The sequence below is a fragment of the Aulonocara stuartgranti genome (assembly GCF_965226115.1).
Source record: "Aulonocara stuartgranti genome assembly, chromosome: 7".
Classification (NCBI taxonomy): Eukaryota; Metazoa; Chordata; class Actinopteri; order Cichliformes; family Cichlidae; genus Aulonocara; species Aulonocara stuartgranti.
In genome coordinates, this window is record NC_138945.1 from 25,731,537 (window position 1) to 25,754,025 (window position 22,489).

The 22,489-nt window shown below is 40.9% G+C and overlaps 2 protein-coding genes across 2 annotated transcripts; one reads left to right on the plus strand and one right to left on the minus strand.

Annotated features, from left to right (window-relative positions):
• Nucleotides 1-1,820: 1,820 nt before the first annotated feature.
• On the plus strand, nucleotides 1,821-13,788 carry snx24 (sorting nexin 24). The gene is made up of 7 exons (XM_082542388.1): nucleotides 1,821-2,047; nucleotides 3,905-3,988; nucleotides 11,118-11,222; nucleotides 11,360-11,454; nucleotides 11,568-11,597; nucleotides 11,743-11,807; nucleotides 11,913-13,788. Exons 1-7 carry the CDS (start codon nucleotides 1,979-1,981, stop codon nucleotides 11,981-11,983), a joined length of 519 nt encoding a protein of 172 aa, XP_082398514.1. The 5' UTR covers nucleotides 1,821-1,978; the 3' UTR covers nucleotides 11,984-13,788.
• Nucleotides 13,789-13,795: 7 nt separating this feature from the next.
• ggcx (gamma-glutamyl carboxylase) lies at nucleotides 13,796-20,956 on the minus strand. Its single transcript, XM_082542387.1, has 15 exons — nucleotides 20,744-20,956; nucleotides 20,316-20,519; nucleotides 20,072-20,230; nucleotides 18,508-18,673; nucleotides 18,354-18,432; nucleotides 17,835-17,941; nucleotides 17,594-17,757; nucleotides 17,218-17,519; nucleotides 16,835-16,966; nucleotides 16,387-16,538; nucleotides 16,136-16,305; nucleotides 15,920-16,050; nucleotides 15,691-15,838; nucleotides 14,667-14,871; nucleotides 13,796-14,572 (listed from the first exon to the last, which is right to left on the minus strand). The coding sequence occupies exons 1-15, from the start codon at nucleotides 20,766-20,768 to the stop codon at nucleotides 14,413-14,415; spliced, it is 2,304 nt and encodes a 767-aa protein (XP_082398513.1). The 5' UTR covers nucleotides 20,769-20,956; the 3' UTR covers nucleotides 13,796-14,412.
• Nucleotides 20,957-22,489: the final 1,533 nt, after the last annotated feature.

A 22,489-nucleotide genomic window follows, 5' to 3' on the forward strand; every position in this document is an offset into this window, starting at 1 on the left:
AATTTCTGAAAATAGCAAAGAAAAAGCTGATTGTTTTAATGTGTCACGCTAATATAAAGCAGAGAAAAGCAGCACAGAACCACTGCAGCAAAACAGAGACTCTCATTTCCTCACATTTAGTCCCTCTTATTGAAAATTACTGGAAAGATAGATTTCTATTACCTTCCTAGAGTGATGAGCACCCATCAAATACACTCTTGACTGTTTGTAACACAGGCTTTGCATAATAAATTTGTAATGTCAATCTGCAATATCACTACTGAAAACCCCGTGATGTCATTAAAGTTGTTTCCTGAGTTGGCAAATTTCCTTCAGTGCGAGGGAAACTTTCCACATGCTACACATCACGTATAACTGGTATTAGTGCCTGATGTCAGTGAAGTCACTCTTTACACAATGGTATATACATTTCTACGAGCATGTATGTTTTCATGAGTTTCATGCACTTGCTATAACGTTTCCTGGGTGACTCTGTTGTCAACACCATAACTAAAGGCTGGTTTAAAAGTACATATTCAATGACACACAATGAAATACGTCTTCATAGATGTTTGAACTGGTTAAAAGTATTGTGTATTTCACTGATAATATCACTCAGTATTATTTATTATTAGTTCATTGAGGTTTGCAGGCATTCCTTTATACTCAGCTCTCTTAAGGTCCCACCACAGCACTGATTCACTCATTCAAACGACACATTGATTCTTTTCTTTTTCAGCAATTCTGTTTGCTGATTTGCTGCTGTGCTTGTGATCGTTGTCATGCTGCATGATCCAATTTCAGCCAAACTTTAGCTGTCAGAGAAATGGCTTCACATTGAACCTTTGGTATAGAGCGGAGTTCATGGTCGACTCAATGTTTGCAAGGTTCCCAGGTCCTGCGGCTGTAAAACAAGCTAAAATCATCACCCCTCTACCACGCTTCAGTTTGTATGAGGTATTATGTGCTGATATGCTGTTTTTTTCCCCTCCTGCATGGCGTTGTGCATTATTGCCAAACATCTACACTTTGGTGTCATCTGTCCAAAGGACATTGTTCCCGAAGTCCCAAGGTTCAGGTGCAACTTTGCAAGGTTTAGCCATGATGTCAACCCTTCAAACAAGCCATACTTGTTCAATCTTTTTCTAATTGTAATATTGTGAGCTTTAACACTTAACATCCTAACTGAGGCTTGTAAAGTAGAGTTGTGTTTTTGCTGTTCTTCCAAGCATTTCAAAGTCTCGAAAAGGATGAGGTTGGAGCTGGAAAAGAGGAAGACCACAGAAAAGATTTGCACATGTAGTGAAGGAGGACATGCAGATTACTGGGGTGTCAGCAGAGGATGGTAGAGATAGGGTGAAATGAATGCAGATGACGGGCTGTGGCAACCCATGAACTGAGCAGTTGAAAGAAGAAGAAGAAAATATTCTAACCCAACATTCACACACTTACATATATGGATCGGAGGCAACTCAGAATTCAGTATCTTGCCCAAGGATCCTTTCTCATGTAGATTAAAGAAGCCAGGGCTCAAACCACCATCCAACTAGCAGACAGCCTTCTCTGTCTCCACAGCCACCACAGATGCTAAATTATCGAAAAAACAATAAAACCGAAGCCCATGACATTAAAAAATACAAAATTTGACACAATGCCACTGCCTGTCGAAGTTAATAAATTAATTAATTCTTTTATAATTAAAAGGAAAGACATTCACGATTAAAAATGACCCCACTGGGCCACCTGAATGTTAAACTGTCCTCTGTGGCGCTTTCTTCAAGATAATCCTTACAACGGTGTGCCCTCCGGTCCAGCAGGGGGCACCACTGAGATGTCTTTCGTCACATTTGAATTCTGTGATTTTTATCAGTCAAACTGGAGTAATCCACCAGCACTGAGTGAGTGAGTGTGTGTGTGTGTGTGTCAATGTGTTTGTGTGCGCCAGAGGATCAAGATCAAACATCACCTACCTGAAAATCACGCCTCAGTTCGAGTGAAGATGCATCCGGTGCGAGTGTCGATCCCGTCTTTTCGCTCAGAAAACAGCTCGGTGGAGAAAGGATACACGGTGAGCTGCTCCCTAATAAACCCTGTGTGTCTGTGTGTCGCCTGTCCTGCCGCTGTCATCAGATTTAATGTCAACTGTGCCGCTGTCTCTCTCTGTTAGATCATAAACTGCACTCTGCTCGCTTCAAATCAGCACCGAATTCGCACTTTATGGTGCAAATGAGGCACGAAAAGAGGCAAAAGTTACTCTGACTTTAGAATCTGTGTCTAATCAGAGAGGCTCCAGAGTTTTAAACCAGCCCTCCACACCCAGCTGACATCTTGACATCTGTAAATAAATAAATAAATAATAATAACAATAATAATCTAGAGTAAGGAATAAATAAGATGAAGATAAATACTTTAATGAGGTTATAAGTAGCTGAGATATGCTCAGTTTAAAGATATATAGTGTAGGGAGTCCTTGATTGGGAATAAACACAGGTAAGGATTTAATCCAGGCACCACTGCTTCACCCTTAAATGTTTTCTTTTGTAAAATATTGTTTAAAATCACTTCCAGTAAAGGCTGCTGTCACTGCAAACACATAAGGGTGGTTTCAGCTTTTTAAAATCAGTCATTTACTCATTTAGAGATCAAACTAATTGTACTGCAGTCTTCTAACATCAGAATCAGTAAGATATATATCTGTCTTTTACTCATCTTGTGACTACAACATTTTATCTAAGCACGTCAAACTCATTTTGCCACTGTTACAGCCCACCTTGACCATAAGTGGGCCAAACCACTGTCAGTGTAAAGAAGTTGGACTGCGCATTTAATACCAATTAATACTAAAAGAAGACCAGTTTCAACAATATATCTCAGTTTTTCTAGACAATAAAGAAATGCTGCTGTAAAAAAAAAAAGAAATCTGTCAGCGCAGATAAACAAATGTGTTCTGGTGGCCCAAAAAATAAATTTTTTTCCCCTGCTTTGGACCCACTGTAAAAGAAAATATAAATATATATAAATTTTTATAGTAGATGGTAAGAAAAAACTTTTCTGTGGTTTAATTGTTATTGTTTATTTATTACTTTGGTGTAGAATGAATGGCAGTGGTGGACTTCATCAGCAGGAAACGCTGTAAAATCGATGAAAATACAGTTAAAAGTACAAAATCTGTGCCCTCCTTTACATTTTCCACAGCCGTGCGGGTCTTTGTGGGCCGTGTCAAACGCGTGCCTTGTGTTTGACACCCCTGCTCTAAGGAGTCCTATCCCCTTTATTGGGAACCACTGTTCAATTAGGCAACAGTTCCCAGTTTTGTGGCATCATTTTGAGGAAGGCTTTTTTTCCCTGTTTTAATGGCATGATGTTTTATTGCTGGAAGTCATGAGGACCTTAGAGCAGTGCTTTTGAGTTTGACTTCCTGACCTCCAAGATATTGTGTAATACCCATAAAAAGAAAGTTTTCTGAATTTATTTCTCAGTATTCACGTATGGACACTGTGTTCAGGTTTATGAGATGATTATATATTTTATTTAAAATATATTTTTAAATAAGATTCAACACCTGTTTGGATTCTTCCAGCATTTGTTAATAATGATTACTTGTTGGCTTTTCCGCGGTGTGTGTGTTCACAGCGCTGCCGTCATTTATTGTGAATTTCCTCCTTTGCAAAATGCTGTCCAGAACGGCAGCGTGCGTGCTGTGAATCTCTTACTGAAGGAAGGGAAGTGGAAGGCAGCCTGTTTAGGGATGTTAACAGTAACTCTGACAGATCAATTTGTTTTTTCTGTCACAACAGCCAGATGTTTCCTCTTGTTGTGGAATTAATGCTGACATCGACGTTACTGTCACTGCTGAGTGTATGGGTAGAGCAGAGAAATTTTCAGTTGAATGAGTCACTAAGCTGACTTATCTTTTTTCTTTCAGGTCTTTAAAATTGACGTGTTGATGAACGGCAGACAGCATGCTGTTGAGAAACGCTACAGCGAATTCCACGCTTTGCATAAAATGGTGAGATTCAACTTTCAGTTCTGATTCTTTTTTTTTTTCGCACAATCATTCTTTCCTGTGAGCTAAAAATTTACTAAAGCGTTCAAGTGTTATGATATTATGATATTCTAATTTAACTTAACACTGGTTTATGAATCACTCAAACATAAGAACACACCTGCCTGAACTAGTGTTGTGTTTACACATAACAACTTAGCAAAGCAACCAGTTTTAAATCTTTAGGCGCTCTTTGGGAGCCTGTTGCAAAAACATATTCTCCAAAAACACATTCTTTAGTTGAATCTACAAAAAATGCCAATGATACCACAGTTTGACAGGTATGTGATAGATTTTTGCACCAACTTGGTGATTCCCAAAGAGCTATTAGCTGAAAACGTGCCATATATATTACCAGAGAGTGCTGGTGCAGTGTGTCCTTAAGAGATTGAGGAAACTGGACAGATAAGGACACACTAATAAGTGTCAGGCCTTAAAAAAAACTATCTTGCACAGACAAAGTTGTCCTTAAGAAATAATGAAAAAATACAGCAAAGAACTGACACAGGAGGTGAGAGATGCATCTGGGCCTTCAGCTGATCCATCTACTGTTCACTGAAGCCTCATCAGGAATGGTCTCAGTGGAATGGCAGCTGACAAGAAGCCATGCTTAAGGGAGGAAAACCCATAAAGATTATTCATAGGACAGCAGGACTGGACTGGGACAAAAAATCGGGCCGGGCATTTTGACTAAAGACTGGCCCACCAGGTGTTACAGGAAAAGCCATAAAACCTTTGAATGAAAACAAACGCTGTTGTGACAGTGATGTACAGTCTTGTTGGTATATGTATGATTTCTATACATTTTACATCAGATTAAAACTTTGGTTGTAAGATTCAGATAATTATTTATTTAAAGCTAGACATTTTAAATGAGAATAAGAAAGAAAAGTATATCTTTGTGCCCCCCCTTTCCCTGTTAATGCCCTGCCTGCCCCCCTGGCAAAGCTTTGCTACACTGGCCCCTGCACAGTTACCAGCTGTCAGCTACGTAAAAAAAAAAGGATCCTGGTGTTATTTGTCTCTCAGAAACAGTTCATAACTTCAACTCATTCATGTCACCTAAAAGGTAAACCTGTTTCTCCATCACCTGTTCAGCTCTGATGATTCAGTAACATCAGGACATCTCCTGGTTTCATCTTCATGTTTCCCTCTCACCACATATCCAAACCGACATCATGACCAGCAGCTTTACAGCTGTGGCTCCAGCAAACATCAGCTGATACTTGAAATTAATATTAAATAAATTCTAACAACAGCTGATCAAGCTTAAATGTGCTGCTGTTGTTTAGAGCAACATTCACTGATTTCCTCTTTCTGGCGCAAAGTGGGCGATAAACAAACAAGAGAGACGGGACTTGTGTCAGAAACGGGTCTCTCCTCCTCCTGCCTCCCCTTTCTCTCATCCACGTGCTGGCCTCTGTGGAAGCTCTGCCATAGCAGCCACCAAACACCAGAGTTATTTGTACACATGTGCCAGCATCTGGCCAATCTACTACCTTTCATTATTTTATAACGTTACAAAAACAGCAACTAAAAAAATCCATATATATATTAGAGATGAACCAATCCGATATTACGTATCGGTATCGGTCTGATACTGACGTAAATTACTGTATCGCATATCGGAGCGAAATAAAAAATGTAATGATCCATTAAATATCAAAAAAGCACCTCACAAAACTTGTGACACGGTGTAACTCGGCTCATAACCGCAGCACGTCGGAGCAGTGTGCTCACGTGATAGAGCGGCTGTGTGTATTTGTAGCCTCACTACCAAACCAGCATTTCATCTCCGAGGAAGTTATCCCAGAGAGAAGTAAAGCACGTGTGTAAGTTCATCTCTGAATGTTTGTAAAGCATTCCCACATTAAGCTTAACAACAGATATATGGAGCGACTGCCTCTCTCTCTCTCCTGCTGCTACTTCAATCGTGAAACTGCTTAATGATCAGTTGATCGGCTTTTCTGTCGCGAGTCCGTCTCTCTTCTTTGTTTATCGCCCACTTCACGCCAGAAAGAGGAAACCAGCGGCTGAACAACAGCAGCATGTTTAAGCTTGATAAGCTATTGTTAGAATTTATTTAATATTACTTTCTACACCAGGATCCTTTTTTACGCAGCTTTTTACGTAGCTGACGGCTGGTAACTGTGCAGGGGCCGGTGTAGCAAAGCTTTGCCAGGGGGCCAGGTGGGGCATTAACAGGGAAAGGGGGGGCACAGAGAAATACTTTTCTTTCTTATTCTCATTTAAAATGTCTAGCTTTTCTGAAGGTCTTTCAACCTTTCTTCTTTGCATATGGTTTGGCATGACTGTTGTGTTTTTTAAGCAAATTAACAATAATCTATGAACCATTCAAGGATTTAAAAAAGCACCTAAATCAAGGGATAAGCCAGTGCTGTTTCTACACATACCAGACAACCTAGCAAAGAGCCAATTTAAAAGACTGAGCTCCAACAGGGAGATCAGTTTGAGAACAGAAAAAAAAAACACTTCAGCACATAGCACATGAATCATCACATCTCACAACATAGAACTATGAACTATGAAATATTTTGGGTGCAGTGTATTTTTTACATACAGGTATAACAGAATAGCTTTAGTGTTTGTTTATTTAAACTTGAGTATGAACTTATACAAAATGCAGCAAGATATTAAAAAACAGTTTTATTGATTAAAAAACACTATATCGGATTCATATCAGTATCGGCAGATATCCAAATTTATGATATCGGTATCGGACATAAAAAAGTGGTATCGTGCCATCTCTAATGTGTGTGTATATATATATATTAGGGGTGCAACGATACACAAAATTCACGGTTCGGTTCGATACTTTGGTGTCACGGTTCGATATTTTTTCGATACAAAAAAAATGTTCATGCCTTTTTAATTTGTCATTTATTAAAATTATAAATATATATTTTAACTCAAAAGTACAGTTTTTAAATTTAATGTTGCTGAAACAAAAGTAATTAAAAAAATAAATATATCTCAGGGCTCTCAAAATTTCAAAATCCCTGGTAGCCCTTCAGGCAGGGACTCTTCAGTTTTTGGTAGCCCAAAATAAATTTAAGTAGCCCGAATAAAAAAAGAGAGCAATTTTTTGATTGACGTTTTGTTTCCTGTTTTGTTTCCTTTACAATATTATACTTTAATGTATAATATTGTATAATAATGTATAATGTATAATATCCTTTACAATATTATACATTAAAGTATAATATTGTAAATATTGTAATAATATTGTAAAAGTATAATATTAAAGTATAATATTGTAAAGGAAACAAAACAATCAAAAAATTGTTGAAAAACAAATTACAACATTGTATAAAAATTACAATCATCAACTCAAATACTTGGTTCTAATTGAACAGAAATTTCTATGAACTTGTAAGAACTGTGTAGGACATCAATCAGTCTGTGTCAGATCCTGAATTTGAAATTTCCACTGAAGTCACGGGTAAGAGACAAGTGGAACTAAGATCTAGGCCATTTGCTTTTTGAAGTTTGCAAAGACTGCTAAATTTTGCCAGTGGTAGTTCACTCCTTGCAACATAGTACGCTGTTCTAAACAGATTTTTCAGGTTTATTTTTAGTATGTTATTTGCAATTGGTGTTTGTTCTGGGAAAGATATTGCAGACCGAGCAATAATGCATTTCTTGCATTTCTCATAGGTTCTAATGGGGGGCCTTTCTTAAAATGACTGGTCCCAGTAACAAAGGCGCTTGTCGACTCAGAAATCGAGAGAAAACCAACAACACACCCGGCAGAACATTATGTTATTTACACGGGTGCACATAAGTGGTCCGCATGTGCGCATTTGCTGTCAAAATAAAAGACGCGCACCAGATAAGAAGTTGCAACGCGCGTTTGTGTCCATATAAAAAGCACTGTTTTTGTCCGCTAGAGTGGGATTTTCACGGCACATTCTGCACCACATCTCTGTGCGTTCATCATCTGTTTGAAGCCAGCTCACCTCCTGCAACCACTTTTCCGAGAATACGCGCTTCTTTTGTGGTTCGGACTCCTTCTGACATTTGTTTGGAGGTGAAGGAACACCAAAGTAATTGCTTAAAGGAGCTTCTTCGACATCTTTGAGAGTTCTAAACAAATGTCTGTCCTTCTCCAGAAAATCTTACGTATGCAAACACGCGTTGCAACTTCATATCTTGTGCGTGTTTTTTTTGTTTTTTTTATATTTTGACTGCGAATGCGCACCTGCGGACCACTTATGTGCAGCCCCGGTTATATAGCTCGTCATATTGCAGCCACAGAAATTCTTTTGTCCATGAAACCATAAAGCTGCACTTTCTTTTTGCCTTATAGTCTGATTTGTCATAACTTTCCGTTTTGTGGTAAGCTTTTCTTTGGCTGTCACTTCTTCACCCTGACCTGTCTTATTTGGCTCAGCAGAACTGAAATATATATCCTGCTGCTTTTACACACACATAACGGTCAGCGATTCTCTGCGCGATCAACCTCTCACATGTTTAAGCTTGCTGCGGGAGATTTCACTTGTCATGTTTGCATAGTAAGCTAACGATTGATAAGACAATGTCAGAGGAATTGGTGCGCAAATTATCATCACTCACCAATCAGTGCTGTCGCTCTCTATACACAGTTCGCGTGATTGCAAAGTGAAAGCAAAAAACAAGCGCAAATTCAAACGCGATTTCAATATGTCACATATTGACAGTGGCTCACCGATGCCAATGACATAATTACCCAGCTACATTTCCGAAAGAATGCAAAAGCATTGACATATATTTTTCCTTCCTACAATAGCCTGACGGGCAGGGCAGAGATAGATTTTGGTAGCCCTGTATCTGATTGAGGAATCACTCATCTTTGGAAAAGAGAGTTTATTACAGAGAAATGTCTCTTTCCAAAATAAAAGCTATACTATACGCTTCTTCTGGGCTATATTCTCAGCAGCATATTGTAGCGGGTCAGGGCTGTTCGGGGTTCTGTTTGTACAGTTATGTTTTGTTTATGTTGCCATAGTGACGGGTGACGCCCTCTCGCTGCGACGGTGTGTCCTTCCGGGGTCAGAGGGCGCCCTGTGTGTTGTTGTTGTGGCTGTGCGGTTGCCGCGCTGAGCAGTTAGCTAGCGGCAGTGTTCTTCTGCAGATGTCAATAAACGGCTGTGCTCCCTGGCTAGCTCACGGTAAGCAAGACCAAACGACACCTCCGTCTCCTCCTTGTCTGAGCTCGCCACAATATTAAACATATCAGGTCCCCATAAGGAGAATCATGTGCTAACGGCTGTCTAAATGACTCGGGTAAAGTTTGTAGCATGCATGCTTGTTGTTTTTGTCTGCTTCCACTTGTCTTTGCACTAGGATGATGTCGGCGTAAATGTGCAGTCATATTCGTTGTGTTCCCACTAGTGCTGTCAGGTTAATCTCGTTGAAATGACGTTAACGCCACAACACGGCAAATCTCCGTTAACGAGCTACCCCTGATCGCCCCGTGCGTGGGGCTGGACGGCTAACACGTTAATGAGCTAACTGCACTAACACACTACTTCCCACCCATGTAATTGAGCATTGCGTGGCACATCCAACATACTGTTTTACTTTAGTCCATGACGCGCTTACCTTCAGGGTCATACGTCACATGAAAACCAAAATAATTCCAAACGCCACATCTGAATGAGGGTGGGGAAGGTTCAATTTGCCATGTTGCAAGGAGAGCTTAACTTCTGTCTGCTAGCTTGCCCTGCGCTCTTCCTTCTGATGATGCTGTCTGTGTTGAGCGCTCAGTGGATCTGCGCTCGACAGTGCAGCCTAGGCGGAGTAGTCGAACGCTGATTCACTGAGCGCTCAACACAGACAGCATCGTCAGAAGGAAAGTTGATAAAATAAATTACAAATTTTGTATTGTTCGATACATATGCGTACCGAACCGAAAACATTGTATCGAACGGTTCAATATCGATACGAGTATCGTTGCATATATATATATATATATATATATATATATATATATATATATATATATATATATATATATTAGGTAGGAAGATCAAGCAAAATGGACAGACTGTGTTCTAGCTGATAACTTGAAAAGCAGCTTAGAGCATCCACAGAAAAGTTCACATTGTGTAATCTGTTTACTGACTAAGGTGGCACAAACACACAGTCCATTGTCTCAGCAATGTCATTCCCTACATTAATAGCAACAGTTATTGTGCTGTGTTGTTTTCCAAACCTGACTGATGTTTGGAAAGAACAGACACTTTTTCAAATTGTTTTTTACTTATTAATTTATAAACATTTAAAGAATCTTTGCTAAAATACACAATTCAGATAGACATAGGCTATTTTTAAATGACTAATAATTACTTTATCATAGTAATAACCACACTATGGTCCCATTGTTTTGTTGGTGATTGTTCTATAATATCAGTAATCCAAAAAAGACATTTTCAAGGATTTTATTTTAAATTACTAAATATTTTCAGTTTTAAAATAACATGAAAACGTCTAGCCACAAGTTTTCCCTTAACAAGTTGACTTCAGCTCTGCCTTTATCTACAAACGATCAGAGGCTGATAAACCGCAATAAGCCCAGGAAACACCCAAAAACGGTTGCATTTGCTGCTGCAAGGAGAGTAAGGAGTTGCAGAGAGGGCATAACATACAAAAGTTTATTAGCTGAAATGTTCCAAATCAATTAACTATGAACAGCTTCTCAGAGCTAAACGTTTGTTCTTCTGTTTTCGGTGTGGTTTGTTCGGTGACCCCAAAAATAGTTTGGCATTTTGAGTAATTTAAAATATGTGAAATCAATTAAATAAATGTCTAAACATCCAGCTTAAGTGCTTTTGCATAAAGAAATGTTATACTAGCACTTTTGTTGAGCAAAATCCTCTGCAAAGGTAAATTTGTTAGGTGAGAGAGGGTATGTAGAAGGTCTTCTTATTTTTATTTCATTGAATGAGAGAGTTGACACTGTGTCAGACAGGAACTCTGAGAATGAGGTCGGACATGTCCGGTTGGTTTTCTTCTGGGCAAAATAGTTTAACTGTGCACATAACTTTGAAGCAACTGTACACATTTGTGTAACACTTTTAAATCCCTCCAGCTGAAGAAGACCATAAAGCCACCCGAGATCCCCTCGAAGCATGTGAGAAACTGGGTTCCCAAGGTCCTGGAGCAGAGGAGACATGGCTTAGAGCTCTACCTGCAGGTATTTGGACTCACATTCCCTCCAACTGTCAGGGCTGTTTGTCTCAGATATAAAGAAGTTAAATGGATTCAAACTCGCCTCTAGGATGCTTCGTTTTGGTGCTTCGTACACACTGAAATTTGCTTTTGTTCTGTTAGACTATAATTATGGAAAACGAGGTCCTTCCAAAGATATTCCTGGATTTCCTGAACATCCGCCATTTTCCTTCAGTGCCAAAAACAGAAAGTTGTGGGTGAGTGTAAACTGCTGGTTTACTTTAGAATAAAAGACCAGTTTGTGGCATTTGCGCTTGTTCCCAGGGTCGTGGAGGGTTATGTGGCATAACTTTTATTTTTCTTCTTTAAGGTCGTTTGATACAGAATCACTGGAGTCGAGGTGAGTCGTTTTTCCCTCCCATAGGTCATGTTCTTAATCTGCACTTTAACCAGTTAAAACATAAGTAACTATTTGCTCTACACTTGAACTTCACTCAGATTGATTGGCACAGACCTCCTGATTTCTCCTTCTTCCTCTCTTTTAGTAAACTTTCACATCAGCCGGTCATGCTGTTTCTGAGAGACCCCTACCTGCTGCCAGCTGGACACGGTGTGTGCACATAACATCTTAAAAGGCTTTCCTTTCTTCTCCATTTAAAACAAAATGTACTCATTCTTTATTTGACCTATTTTTCTTTCTTCTTCACCTTTTCAGATGAATTTTCTAACGTTGTGATCGAAGGCGTGGTGCACGGAGTTTACTACCCAGATCTTCAGTCAAGGTAGAGCCTCCAAGCCGAATCTGAGGGGACGTCACTACAAACGGGATGCTTCTTTTTTTTTTTCCTGCACCATTTCAGGTGTGCTTCATGAAGAACATAACACGTTAGGACACACTGAGCCCTTCACATCTTCCAAAGCAAATAACAAGAATCCATTCTTTTATTTTTGTAAGAAAGGACGCCAGGACTCAGCACATTTTAAAGCATAAACACGTTTTCCACTAACAAACTCTCCACTGTAAAAATGAAGTGAAACTGTTTGACTGGTTACTAGGATGTGTTCAAGCACAGAGGCGCATTTTCCGAAAAAATAGAGCTCGATACATTGTAACTTAACTTTATTTTGTAAAAAACACAACCAGCAAAATTCACAGGGAGGATCAACTGGAATTAGAAATGTGAGGCTCATAAGAGCAACGGACCTGATTATATTCTTTTTTTGGTTTGTTTTAGTCACCCTACAGTGTATTCTGAATGACTCTTGCACTCTCATGAACTGAAAAAGGGTTAGTGTGCCAGACGCACAGGAGCATTTCTGGCATCTAAAGCACAGGGTTAGACTGAGCTTGATGGATCATGGCCTGCAAACAGGGAGGTGCCCTTCTCTATTTTATCTCCAGTGATGTGGTGTTTCTGTTTATTTCGAGCTGCCAAAAGGAGCCTGCTGTGGGAGTGCTGTGGGTGAATTCTTTTTTTTTAGGGACTGAAGAGGGTGTTTTTGCGTTTTGGTGGAGCCGACAGCGAGACGTTAGGGTGGAAATGACTGACTTTTTAAAGACGCTCTGGCTGTGATATTGACGTCTTTCACGAAGTCTGTGAGAAGTACTGTAGTGTTGATATTTGTGCTAGTGAGCTCGCTATGATGAAGTGACAAAGACTGAAATATGTGCCACAGCTGACTAGTAGATGCAGATGGGAACGGTGCAATTACTTTGGCTTCACTTGCGTTTTCCGTTCCCTCAGCAGATTTTCCCACATTAAAAAAAACAACAAAAAAAAACAGGGAATCTCAGCCTTTTGAAATTAAGGGTTTGCTCTGTCGTCATCTTAAACGCACACCACCGACTTAGATGATAAGAGAGCCTCCAGTTCTCAACCCAGCAGAGAAAAAAATAAGAAATGTGTGTAAAAGCTGTAGGTACACGTAGATTTCTCACTGTTTGTGCATGACTTTGCAGATCGTGTTCATTTGTTTTATGGGAACAATTTGTGACCCGTCTCTAACACTAACGCACTCGTATTAATGTTTAAATCACAAATATAATCGAGGGTCAGTTAAGTTGTGGTAACTGGAAGCATAGTTGGCGCCGCCGTGTAAAAGGGATGCAGAGTGTTTCATTTTACAGACAGATGGTGATTTAGCAGACTTACAGCCAGTAAAATAACAGTGCAATATGATATGAAACACAAAACTTTGTCTTTATCTTGCTGCCTGGAATTTATTTCATGTAAAACTTTAAAATCTAACACCCTTCGATGACTGGTAGCTTTTGATGAAACTTTGTCACTGGACACTCTTCGGACAGCAATTAATAACCTAATAATTTTTTTTTTTTTAACGTGACTGGACCTCCACTACACATTTATAGCCAAACAATGAATAATGAAGAGATTGTGATTGTGTGTCTTAGCAAATCATTGCCTGGAAATCCATGTTGTAGATTTATATGTATTTATATTGTGTGCTGTGTGTCATTCTGTGCCATAATGCCAGCCTACAGTGAACACTGGACGTCTGCTGTAGCACTTTATGAAGGGTAATGTGTACAATACTGACACCAATAAAAGGAAAAAGAATTCTCTATTTTCCGCAAGCTTGTCGTCAGACTCATTTCAATATCAAAATTTATTTTCATCAATAGATCTCCATAAGAAAAAAGACAGAAAATACTTTTTTCCCTTGCATCGTACCATAACTGGTTAGAACGTTAAACTGACTGAAGTATCATGAATATTTGTAAACATAATTTATCTCAAATTGTTCTAATCTCGTTGGAGCTGGCAGATGAACAGAAAAGGATCCTGGTCACTGAGATCTGTCCCTTTGAAACATAAAACCCTTCCTCCTTCAGTCACATGCTTCCACCTGCTTCACTTCTGTCATTCAAAACAGCATTAGCATTTTTGCACACACACATATGCTCCTCTAGCAAATAATGCCTGCTGTCTTTTTAAGCGCACTTATTTTTAAGAACAACCCTTTTTTTTTTTTTAAACGGTCATTAACAAAAGCTCTAACCACGTAGTGACATAATCTGAAATGTTTCAGAAGTGAAAACGGAAAATAAAAGCGCTGTGATCTCCGGGCAGTGATGTCCCAGTGTAGTAACAGTCCAGTAGTAATAGCGCGGACACACACACTCACATTGATGGGAATGTGTGATTCAGCACCTACAGGCAATTCACCGAGTATTTTTTTTGGCCTCAGTGGCATTAAAGTTCTGCATGACCGACTTCATCTTTGAGCCGTTCGTCTTGACTGGCTTCTGCTTGAGGTTCCTTCATGTTGGCGTAGGCAACTTCCCTCGTCAGCTGCTCGAGCGGAGGCAGACCCACCGCCAGGTTTCTCATTGCAATGGCTGTCATCAAGATTCTGGAAGACAAATGTGCAGAGTTCGCGTGTTTGTTTAACTGGTTTTTCTACACTTTGTCTGCATCTGTGCGTTCTCAGAGAGCTCAGCACTCACCCTCTGCGTATTGTGTAATACTTCTTCACGGCAAAGCGCTGCAGTCGCTCCAGCATGCCGGCCTCCCTGCGTTTCTTAACTTCCTTCATCCGTCGCTGCCTCTTCAGGAACAGCCGCACAATCGGGTCAGTGGCGTTGACCTCCGAACCCTCGTCATCATCTGCAGCCATGAGAGGCTGCAGCTCGGGAGGAAGTGGCTCGGTTTCTGTGGGGTGAGACGGACTCAAGTAAAGCAGGCACACCAGGAGAGAGCTGAATGGGATTTTTAGTGACATGCAGATCAGCCATCGACAGCTGAATGGAAATAGATTGATTGTTTCATTAAAATGTAAAGTCACCTCGACTTTGTTATACACCACCAGGCTAAGCACACACCCCCACCCCACGAGTAGCATCATAAACTTTTATATATCTACTGTATTGTTTACAGTGTTGGCCTTCTTTACTGATTTTTTACTGCATTTTTTTTATTTATGTATTGCTACATCCTTAATGAGCTAGAGAGGCCAGTTTGAGATAGTTTGGACACGAGAAGCTGTCAGGCACAAGGAACAGAGGAATGTGAAGTGAAGGAGGACATGCAGAGGAGGAGGCAGATGATCTGCTATAGCGACCTCTACAGGGAGCAGCTGAAAGAAAAAAAGAAGGCCTGCAGCACGTACAGACATCTGCGGTTGTAACTGGAGTAACAACTTTTGAAAGTATTCCAGCAGGAAGTTGTGCCTCGCCACAATGCAAAAACTACTCTGAAACGGCTCAGGGAGCTAAGGGAACAACTTTAACTTGTGCCTCCAAATTCCAAAGATTCAAACCCAATTGAGCATCCATGGAAAGAAAGGGGAGAACAAAAGCAAGCCACAACCTGAAGAATCCTCTGCCCTGTTTTGTGGGTACATGGGTAACCTGCACAGCACTGAGCACGTAGGTTTTCAGATCTTTTTCAGGAACCTTACCACTATTCTGTAACCCCTTAAAATAATCCACTAAAAGCTATGCAATGTGTTATTTTTGAAAGCATCTTCACCTGTTCCATTGCGAACACGCTCCTGGATTTCATACAGCTTGGTGAAGTTCTTCTGTAGTGCCGCCTCTGTGGTGTTTACATAGACGTACATGTAGCAAGAGGGGCCCTCGGACACTGTGTACACCTTATGATAAGCCCCGGCAGCTACCTACACAAAGCCACAGTAAGTTAAGTACTAAAACAAGATAAAGAGCAAAGCATGAACAGTGACAATGGTGAGCAGCTGTACCTTTATCTGCTCACCGGGCTGCAGAGTGTAGTTCTTCTTCTCCTCCACTATCTCTACATTCACCTGGCCCTGCAACACCTGGATGCTGGTGTTGCCCAAATCTTCACTCACAAAGTTTTCCAAGTGGAGACCTAAAAAGGGAAGATAACAATAAAACAACACACCATGCATGGCTTTTTCATCCAAAAGAAAAATTGTAAAAGTGAGGTTTGTAACCTGGGAAATCCGCAATAAAGACGATTTCAGTCTGATTGTCCAAACTTCCCTCGATCTCCTGGAACTTGGGCCTCCAAGGCGAGAGGTCCACCAGCAGAGGCATGAGCCATTTGTTTGGTTTGAAAGGTGACCATTCAGCACTCACAATGTCCACACGAGGATCAAAGATCCTTAGAAAAGCATCCAGAGCAGATTTAAACCTCACCCTTTTACAATTCTGAGACAAGGCTAAAAACAAAAAGCTCTCGTACCTTTGCTGGAAGCGTTCATTGATGGACACCCAGATGTCAAAGTAGATTTCAGGATCGGAGATGTTATAACGAGGCAGGTACTGATGGAGGCATGTAGCATACTGCTTCAGCATGTCTCCGTGGTCCTTCCAGCGACGGCTCTGTGTGAACACCTACAGCAGGCAGATTGTGAATTGGAAGAGCAAGACTTTAGGAAAGACTACAATCTAAAAAGGTCAAGGAAAAGCAGTTTTGTTTATTAAAGAAACATCCATATACAGATGGAGACACTGTCGGGTGAAATTAAAGGAATTCCAAACATCACAGATTACAGTTATAACTAATGCATATTAATAATAACAATATAGTCAAAGCACTTCTGTAAGCACTAATTTTTGTTTTGTTTTGGGTTTTTTTAGCTCAGATAGCAAACGTTATCGAGTCTGACAGTGTTTCCCCTGTAACTCACCCCTGGGTTCAGATATCCAGTTTCACCCGTTTTCCTGTCTTTGTAGGTGATTTTAACGTGCTGATGGCTGCGAGAGTGAACCATCATGTCCCATGAATATCCGTACAGGCCATTAGTCCAGTTGTTATAACCCTTGACAAAAAAAAGAAGTTTAAGTAAAGTCATAAATCACATCACCATTTTCACACTTTCAATTCACCACTGAGTGTAGTGGGGACTTGTTGATGAGTAAGCTTTCAGCTCTCTGTTGACAACAGACGTCAGAGCTGCTCTTTGCTGTTGACTCTGATTGAGCAACCATTGGTCTCAGCAGATAACTCAACGAGGGCTTCATGGATGAATGTGTTATCTGTACAAGCATTTCAAAACAAAGATCTTAGTACCTGTGTGATGAAGTGAGAGTAGGGCAAGAAGAACTGTTCCATTAAGTAAAGAACAGTAAAAATGGCTCCCAGCTTGTGTTTTAGTCTCAATTTGGATGATTTGGCAGCAGCTGGGGTCTGTCTTTGCTGAGTGCCACTGCCTTGGATTTCTTCGTAAACACAGGAAGGGCTGGGCTGGGACCCCGGTGAAGTGAGGGGCAGGACTGGCCTGAGGAATGATGGGAAATGGGCAAAAAAATTTCTTGGCCAGTCAGGGTAGCAGAAGAGAGGACTGGTGGCCAGCATTGCGTAGGGAAACATCCCTGTGGAGGATTAAGACGAAGGTAAAATGACAGCACAGAATTAAAAGTATTCCTTTAAAAAAAGAATAACTCACCAATGCTGAAGAGCTGCGAGTTCATACAGTGGAAGTAGCTGACAAAGAAAAATGCGTAAGGCCGAGTAACGTCAAAAAACAGCAGATAGCCAGCGGTCAGATCCAAAATGAGACCGCCTCCGTGCACCACCAACAGGCTTACTAACTCCACAGGAAGAATCAGTCTGATAAAGGAGGGGAAGGCATGATCAGAAGCAAATTACTGGGATAATCACAGTTAAAGGCTTCAAAAAATACCTACTTGAAGGGGTCAAACAGCCAATGGTGAGCCAGGTATGACATTGAGTATCCCTCCACCCAATCAGCATCCAACTTCTTCACTCCGGCAATGAAGTATACTATAAATATCTTTGAGGAACAGCAGAGATGTCATTAGATGAATCCATAAGCTGAAAAACGCGTATCATATGAATGGTAAATGGCCTGTATTTATATAGCGCTTTTCTAGTCCCTAAGGACCCCAAAGCGCTTTACACAACCTGTCATCCACCCATTCACACACACATTCACACACTGGTGGTGGCAAGCTACAATGTAGCCACAGCCACCCTGGGGCACACTGACAGAGGCGAGGCTGCCGGACACTGGTGCCACCGGGCCCTCTGACCACCACCAGGCGGCAACGGGTGAAGTGTCTTGCCCAAGGACACAACGACCGAGACTGTCCAAGCCGGGGCTCAAACCGGCAACCTTCCGATTACAAGGCGAACTCCCAACTCTTGAGCCACGATCGCCCCATGAATGAGCTAAATAAACAAACCTGAGCTCGCAGCAGTGTGTAATTCCATAGAGGCACATGAGCATTTCTTATAGAGGGTCTCCGCAGTCCATCGATGGACCTACAAAAACACACACACGGACATCAATGAAAGAAACAAACATACACTCAAGTAGATTACTAAACATCACCGTACCAGTATCTGTTGCCATCCATGAGTGTGAGCTGAAATCCAATGAGGCCGTAGAGGTAGGAGTGATTGTTCCAGGCGGTTTTGTCCAGGAAGAAGATGTACCAGTACGTGGAGAGGAACATGAGGCAGGAGAGGCGGTAGAAGCAGCCGAGCATGATGCCCGAAGCACCTTAAGTCAAAAACAACAACCACAAAAATAAACAGATTCTTATCGTTAATGAGTCTGTTTTTACACATGAAGAGTATCTCCTAACTATCCTGACTCTATGGAAGCTTGTTTCCACCACTGAAAACAAAAACACTTTTCATATCAGGTTATTTACTCAAAGTCTGAGTCAGTAAGTCAAGATTTCTGAGATAATAAGCTAAAATGTTGACTCATGGATGGCAAAACACTTTATTTTTCCAGTGGTGGAAACAAACTTTAAAACAACTCAGCTTGTGAAGACTTTTTTTTTAAAAGGGAACTTTTGAATTCACAGTGAAGCCATTGCAATTAACTTTGTTGTAAAGCGACATTTTAAATGGAAATGATTAGTTTAACTAGTCATCAAGGCTATAAAGATGCTAGTGTTGCATTATGGGAAATGTAGGGCCCAGCTTCTTTTTTTTAAACGGTAACTTTTGGCTTTTTACCAGACTGACCCACCGCTCAGTGACATCACAAGCAAACAGTGGATCGGACTGAATAACCGAAGGACACTGCAAGAGGCAACTTGTTGATGTCACAGTGTCGTGACTTTATCAAGACACTAATCATTAATAAAACAGTCGTAAGCACAAAAGTGAATTAATGAAAAGTAATTTTATAAAAGTAAAAAGTTGTCAATACCACATGCATACCCCGCTTTATCTTTCTTTGACTCTAATGGGATCACTCATCACTAAAAGAAAATATTATGTTGTATTTAGTAACTTAGTTACTTAAACTTACTTCTAAGTTATTAAATGGTTAAAAGCAGCAATGGCTGATGTTTTCTGATTTTCAGGATCTCATAACAGCAAAAACCCAAAAAATGCTCAACTCTGAGTGAGTGGTCAGGGTGCATGCTACGTATGTGCAAATCTGGCCTCTAGTTTCATTCCTTTACTGTCTCTCTCTCTCTCTCTCTGCAGCTTGTATCCAAACTCCTGGGTCCAAAAGAAACAGCCAACATTGAGCGACTACTCTGGGGGGGAAAGAGGTCCAATTTTATAGAAATCTATGCAAAATTGCTCTTCCGCTCATTTAATCTAATAACTAGTAAACACTTTTAAACTTGTTGGTTATAGTGAAAACCATGTATAACTTTAATAAGGCTGATGTGTCCCAGCTTTGTATCTGCTGTCTGTTTGCTTTCTTGCTCAATCTTTAGTGAGCTCTACCTTTTCATTGATTTAAAACTTGCAAGAGTCGGCTGGCTTGGGGAGTAAAAATGTAAGTGGAAAAATGCAGGCATGTGTTTCCCACAGAGAGCACTTCCTATTAAAAAAACAGAGAGAGAGAGAGAGACTGCATCCACTCAGACTCAAAAACAGGTGTTCTCTCAAGTCGGGAATAAACCTGGAAACACTGAGCCTGACCCACCGAGGAACATCACCACGTACACCAGGTACATCCAGTCCAGCGGCAAGGGCTGTAAGAAGTTGAAGAGAGGAAAGCGACACACGGGGGCCCCATCCAGGTACTTGTAGTCCAGGTTACTGAGGCCACGTTCCTGTGTGATGTCTATGACCATCAGCAAACCTGCACAAAGTATCAAAAGCATCACAGCAGGTCTGAGACAGTCAGAATACCCAGCAGGCAGACTGTACAGGTGTGATTAGTTTACCAAACAAGCAGCGGAAGATGCCCAGAGATGCAGGATCCGTGGGGCGGTTCAGGAGAGCCACAAAGCTGTGCCAGGAAGTCAGGTCCTCCTTCTTGAAGCCAAATATTTGCTCCATCTTGCTTCTGGTGGGCGTTTGTTCACGTTTGGGAGCTTTGTGCTGGTCCTTTGCAGTTTGATCATCTCCCTCACGGCGCACAAAAGCGCCTGCAGGGCACAAATTGGTTTTTATGTTTTTATGTACTAAACACAAAATGAATTAACTCACTCACGCAGAGTCCCTGTGTGAGTTACAAACCTTCCAGCTCTCATTTAAACACGGAACACGACTCAGGCTTAGACGTTGTTTGCTACATGTTGGTCTAACTGGTTATTACGTTATTACATAAACAACAACCCCGCACGATATGCCACTGCCACAATAACCTCACCTGCCGTAGCGTCTCTCGCCTCCATGTTAGAAAAATGCCGGGTTCTGGTTCGGGACAGGGGGAGAAGGGTCTCTCTGCTCTCCCTGACCCAGATGCGGGAGTTCTGTGCGGTCACGGACAAAGTTTACGTGTCACAGCTCCACACACAGTAGTGTGTCAGGCGGGCAGGAGGAGAGGAGGAGGGAGGATGGGACAGGAGCGATTGGAATGTTGTGAAAGAGGTGCTTTTCGTCTATTGGCTGATTCCCACTCTGGCCCCACCCACCAGAGGGCGTTTCTTAGACGTCACATCCTGGTTGAGACTCAAGAATTTCGTCGCCCTTGAATTAGGTCAAATCTTGCTGTAGTACGTGACCGAGCTGAGCTACCTGAAAATGAGAAAACTCGGCGGTTACGTGTGTTAATGAAGTTACAAATTATAACATTTTCATGTTCTAATCTTGGCAAGGTACTTAATTAGTTACTTAATTTTAAATGTTAATGGAAGAGGGGGACAGTTCAATATGGTCTAATGTTATTTATATAGTAGGTTATAATTTTTATAAAGTGTCAAACAAGAGTCTACTCACCGGTTTCTCCATATAATGTAATCATCCAATCACATTGCAGCAACTAAATGTATTTATCCAGGCAGACATGGTCAAGACCTGCTGAAGTTAAAATTGAGCATAAGAATGGGGACGAAAGGTGATTCAAGTTTCAGAGACTGCTAAATTACTGGGCTTTTCCCACACAACTCTACGGTTTACAGAGGATGGTCTGAAAATGAGAAAATATTCCACGAGCTGCAGTTCACTGGGTAAAAATGGGTAAGAATGAGGCTGAAGCTCATTCTTAGCTGAAGCTAAAATTCAAATGGGCTTGTCAAAAATGAACAAGAGTGGATTGGGAAGACATTGCTTGGTCAGATTACTCAAAAATATGTGTGCATGTGGATATTTTCATTTTGGGATGTGGCACCAATCCACATCCCAGAGTCTGGACTTGGGCCACGTCTCCAGCGATGTGGGCATTGTGGTGAAGCGAAAGCTGAACATGAAAGCAAAACCATCTATTTACTCTTCAGCAGAGTAAATAGATGTCTGTCCCCTGTGATGGACAGACAGACAGATGGACTGACTTTGGGTTGTGGTGGAACAAGAAATTCTCATCATGGATGTGCAGTCAACATTTCTGCACCAACTGTTTGATGCTATCATACCGATATAGACTAAATTATCTTGGGAATGTTTCCAGCACCTTATTGAATCTGTGCCGTGAAGCATTAAGACAGTTCTTAAAGCAAAAGGGGGTCCAGCCATTGACTGAAGAGGCCCGTGGCTTTATATTGTAGAGCTAAGTAGAAAGAGGGGCCCACAGGCAAGCAGCTGGTGATGGTGGGGAGAAGGAAGATATCTCTGGCAGACCCAAGCTTGGGGAGGGAGAGGCATCTCATCAAAGTGGAAAGCTAATACAAGGGAAGACACCCCTGTAATTGTGCTTGCATTTTGTGCACTGGATCGCTTTAAATTCAAGTTCATCTATTTAAATTAGGAAGGCCGTTCATCATAATCAATTCCATAAAACCTTAGACAAAGTTTTTATTTAAAAGTACTGTTAAGATATACCTGTGTATGTAAATTTATCTCAGTATATTTAACACGTAATTTAGAACATGTAAATTACACGTAATAACACATTGCACATCTTCCAGGAAACTGTACTCTGCTACACATAATAATAACTGCATTTGAAATTATTAAATCA

Excerpts from the sequence above, each read along its gene's own strand:
- snx24 (XM_082542388.1), top strand. The coding sequence starts at position 1,979 with ATGCATCCGGTGCGAGTGTCGATCCCGTCTTTTCGCTCAGAAAACAGC. Across the intron at positions 2,048-3,904 it reads CGGTGGAGAAAGGATACACG|GTCTTTAAAATTGACGTGTT; the intron begins GTGAGCTGCTCC and ends TTTTTCTTTCAG. Across the intron at positions 11,808-11,912 it reads CCTGCTGCCAGCTGGACACG|ATGAATTTTCTAACGTTGTG; the intron begins GTGTGTGCACAT and ends TCACCTTTTCAG.
- ggcx (XM_082542387.1), bottom strand. The coding sequence starts at position 20,768 with ATGGAGGCGAGAGACGCTACGGCAG. Across the intron at positions 20,231-20,315 it reads CATCTTCCGCTGCTTGTTTG|GTTTGCTGATGGTCATAGAC; the intron begins GTAAACTAATCA and ends TACTTTGTGCAG. Across the intron at positions 15,839-15,919 it reads AGCCCGGTGAGCAGATAAAG|GTAGCTGCCGGGGCTTATCA; the intron begins GTACAGCTGCTC and ends GGCTTTGTGTAG.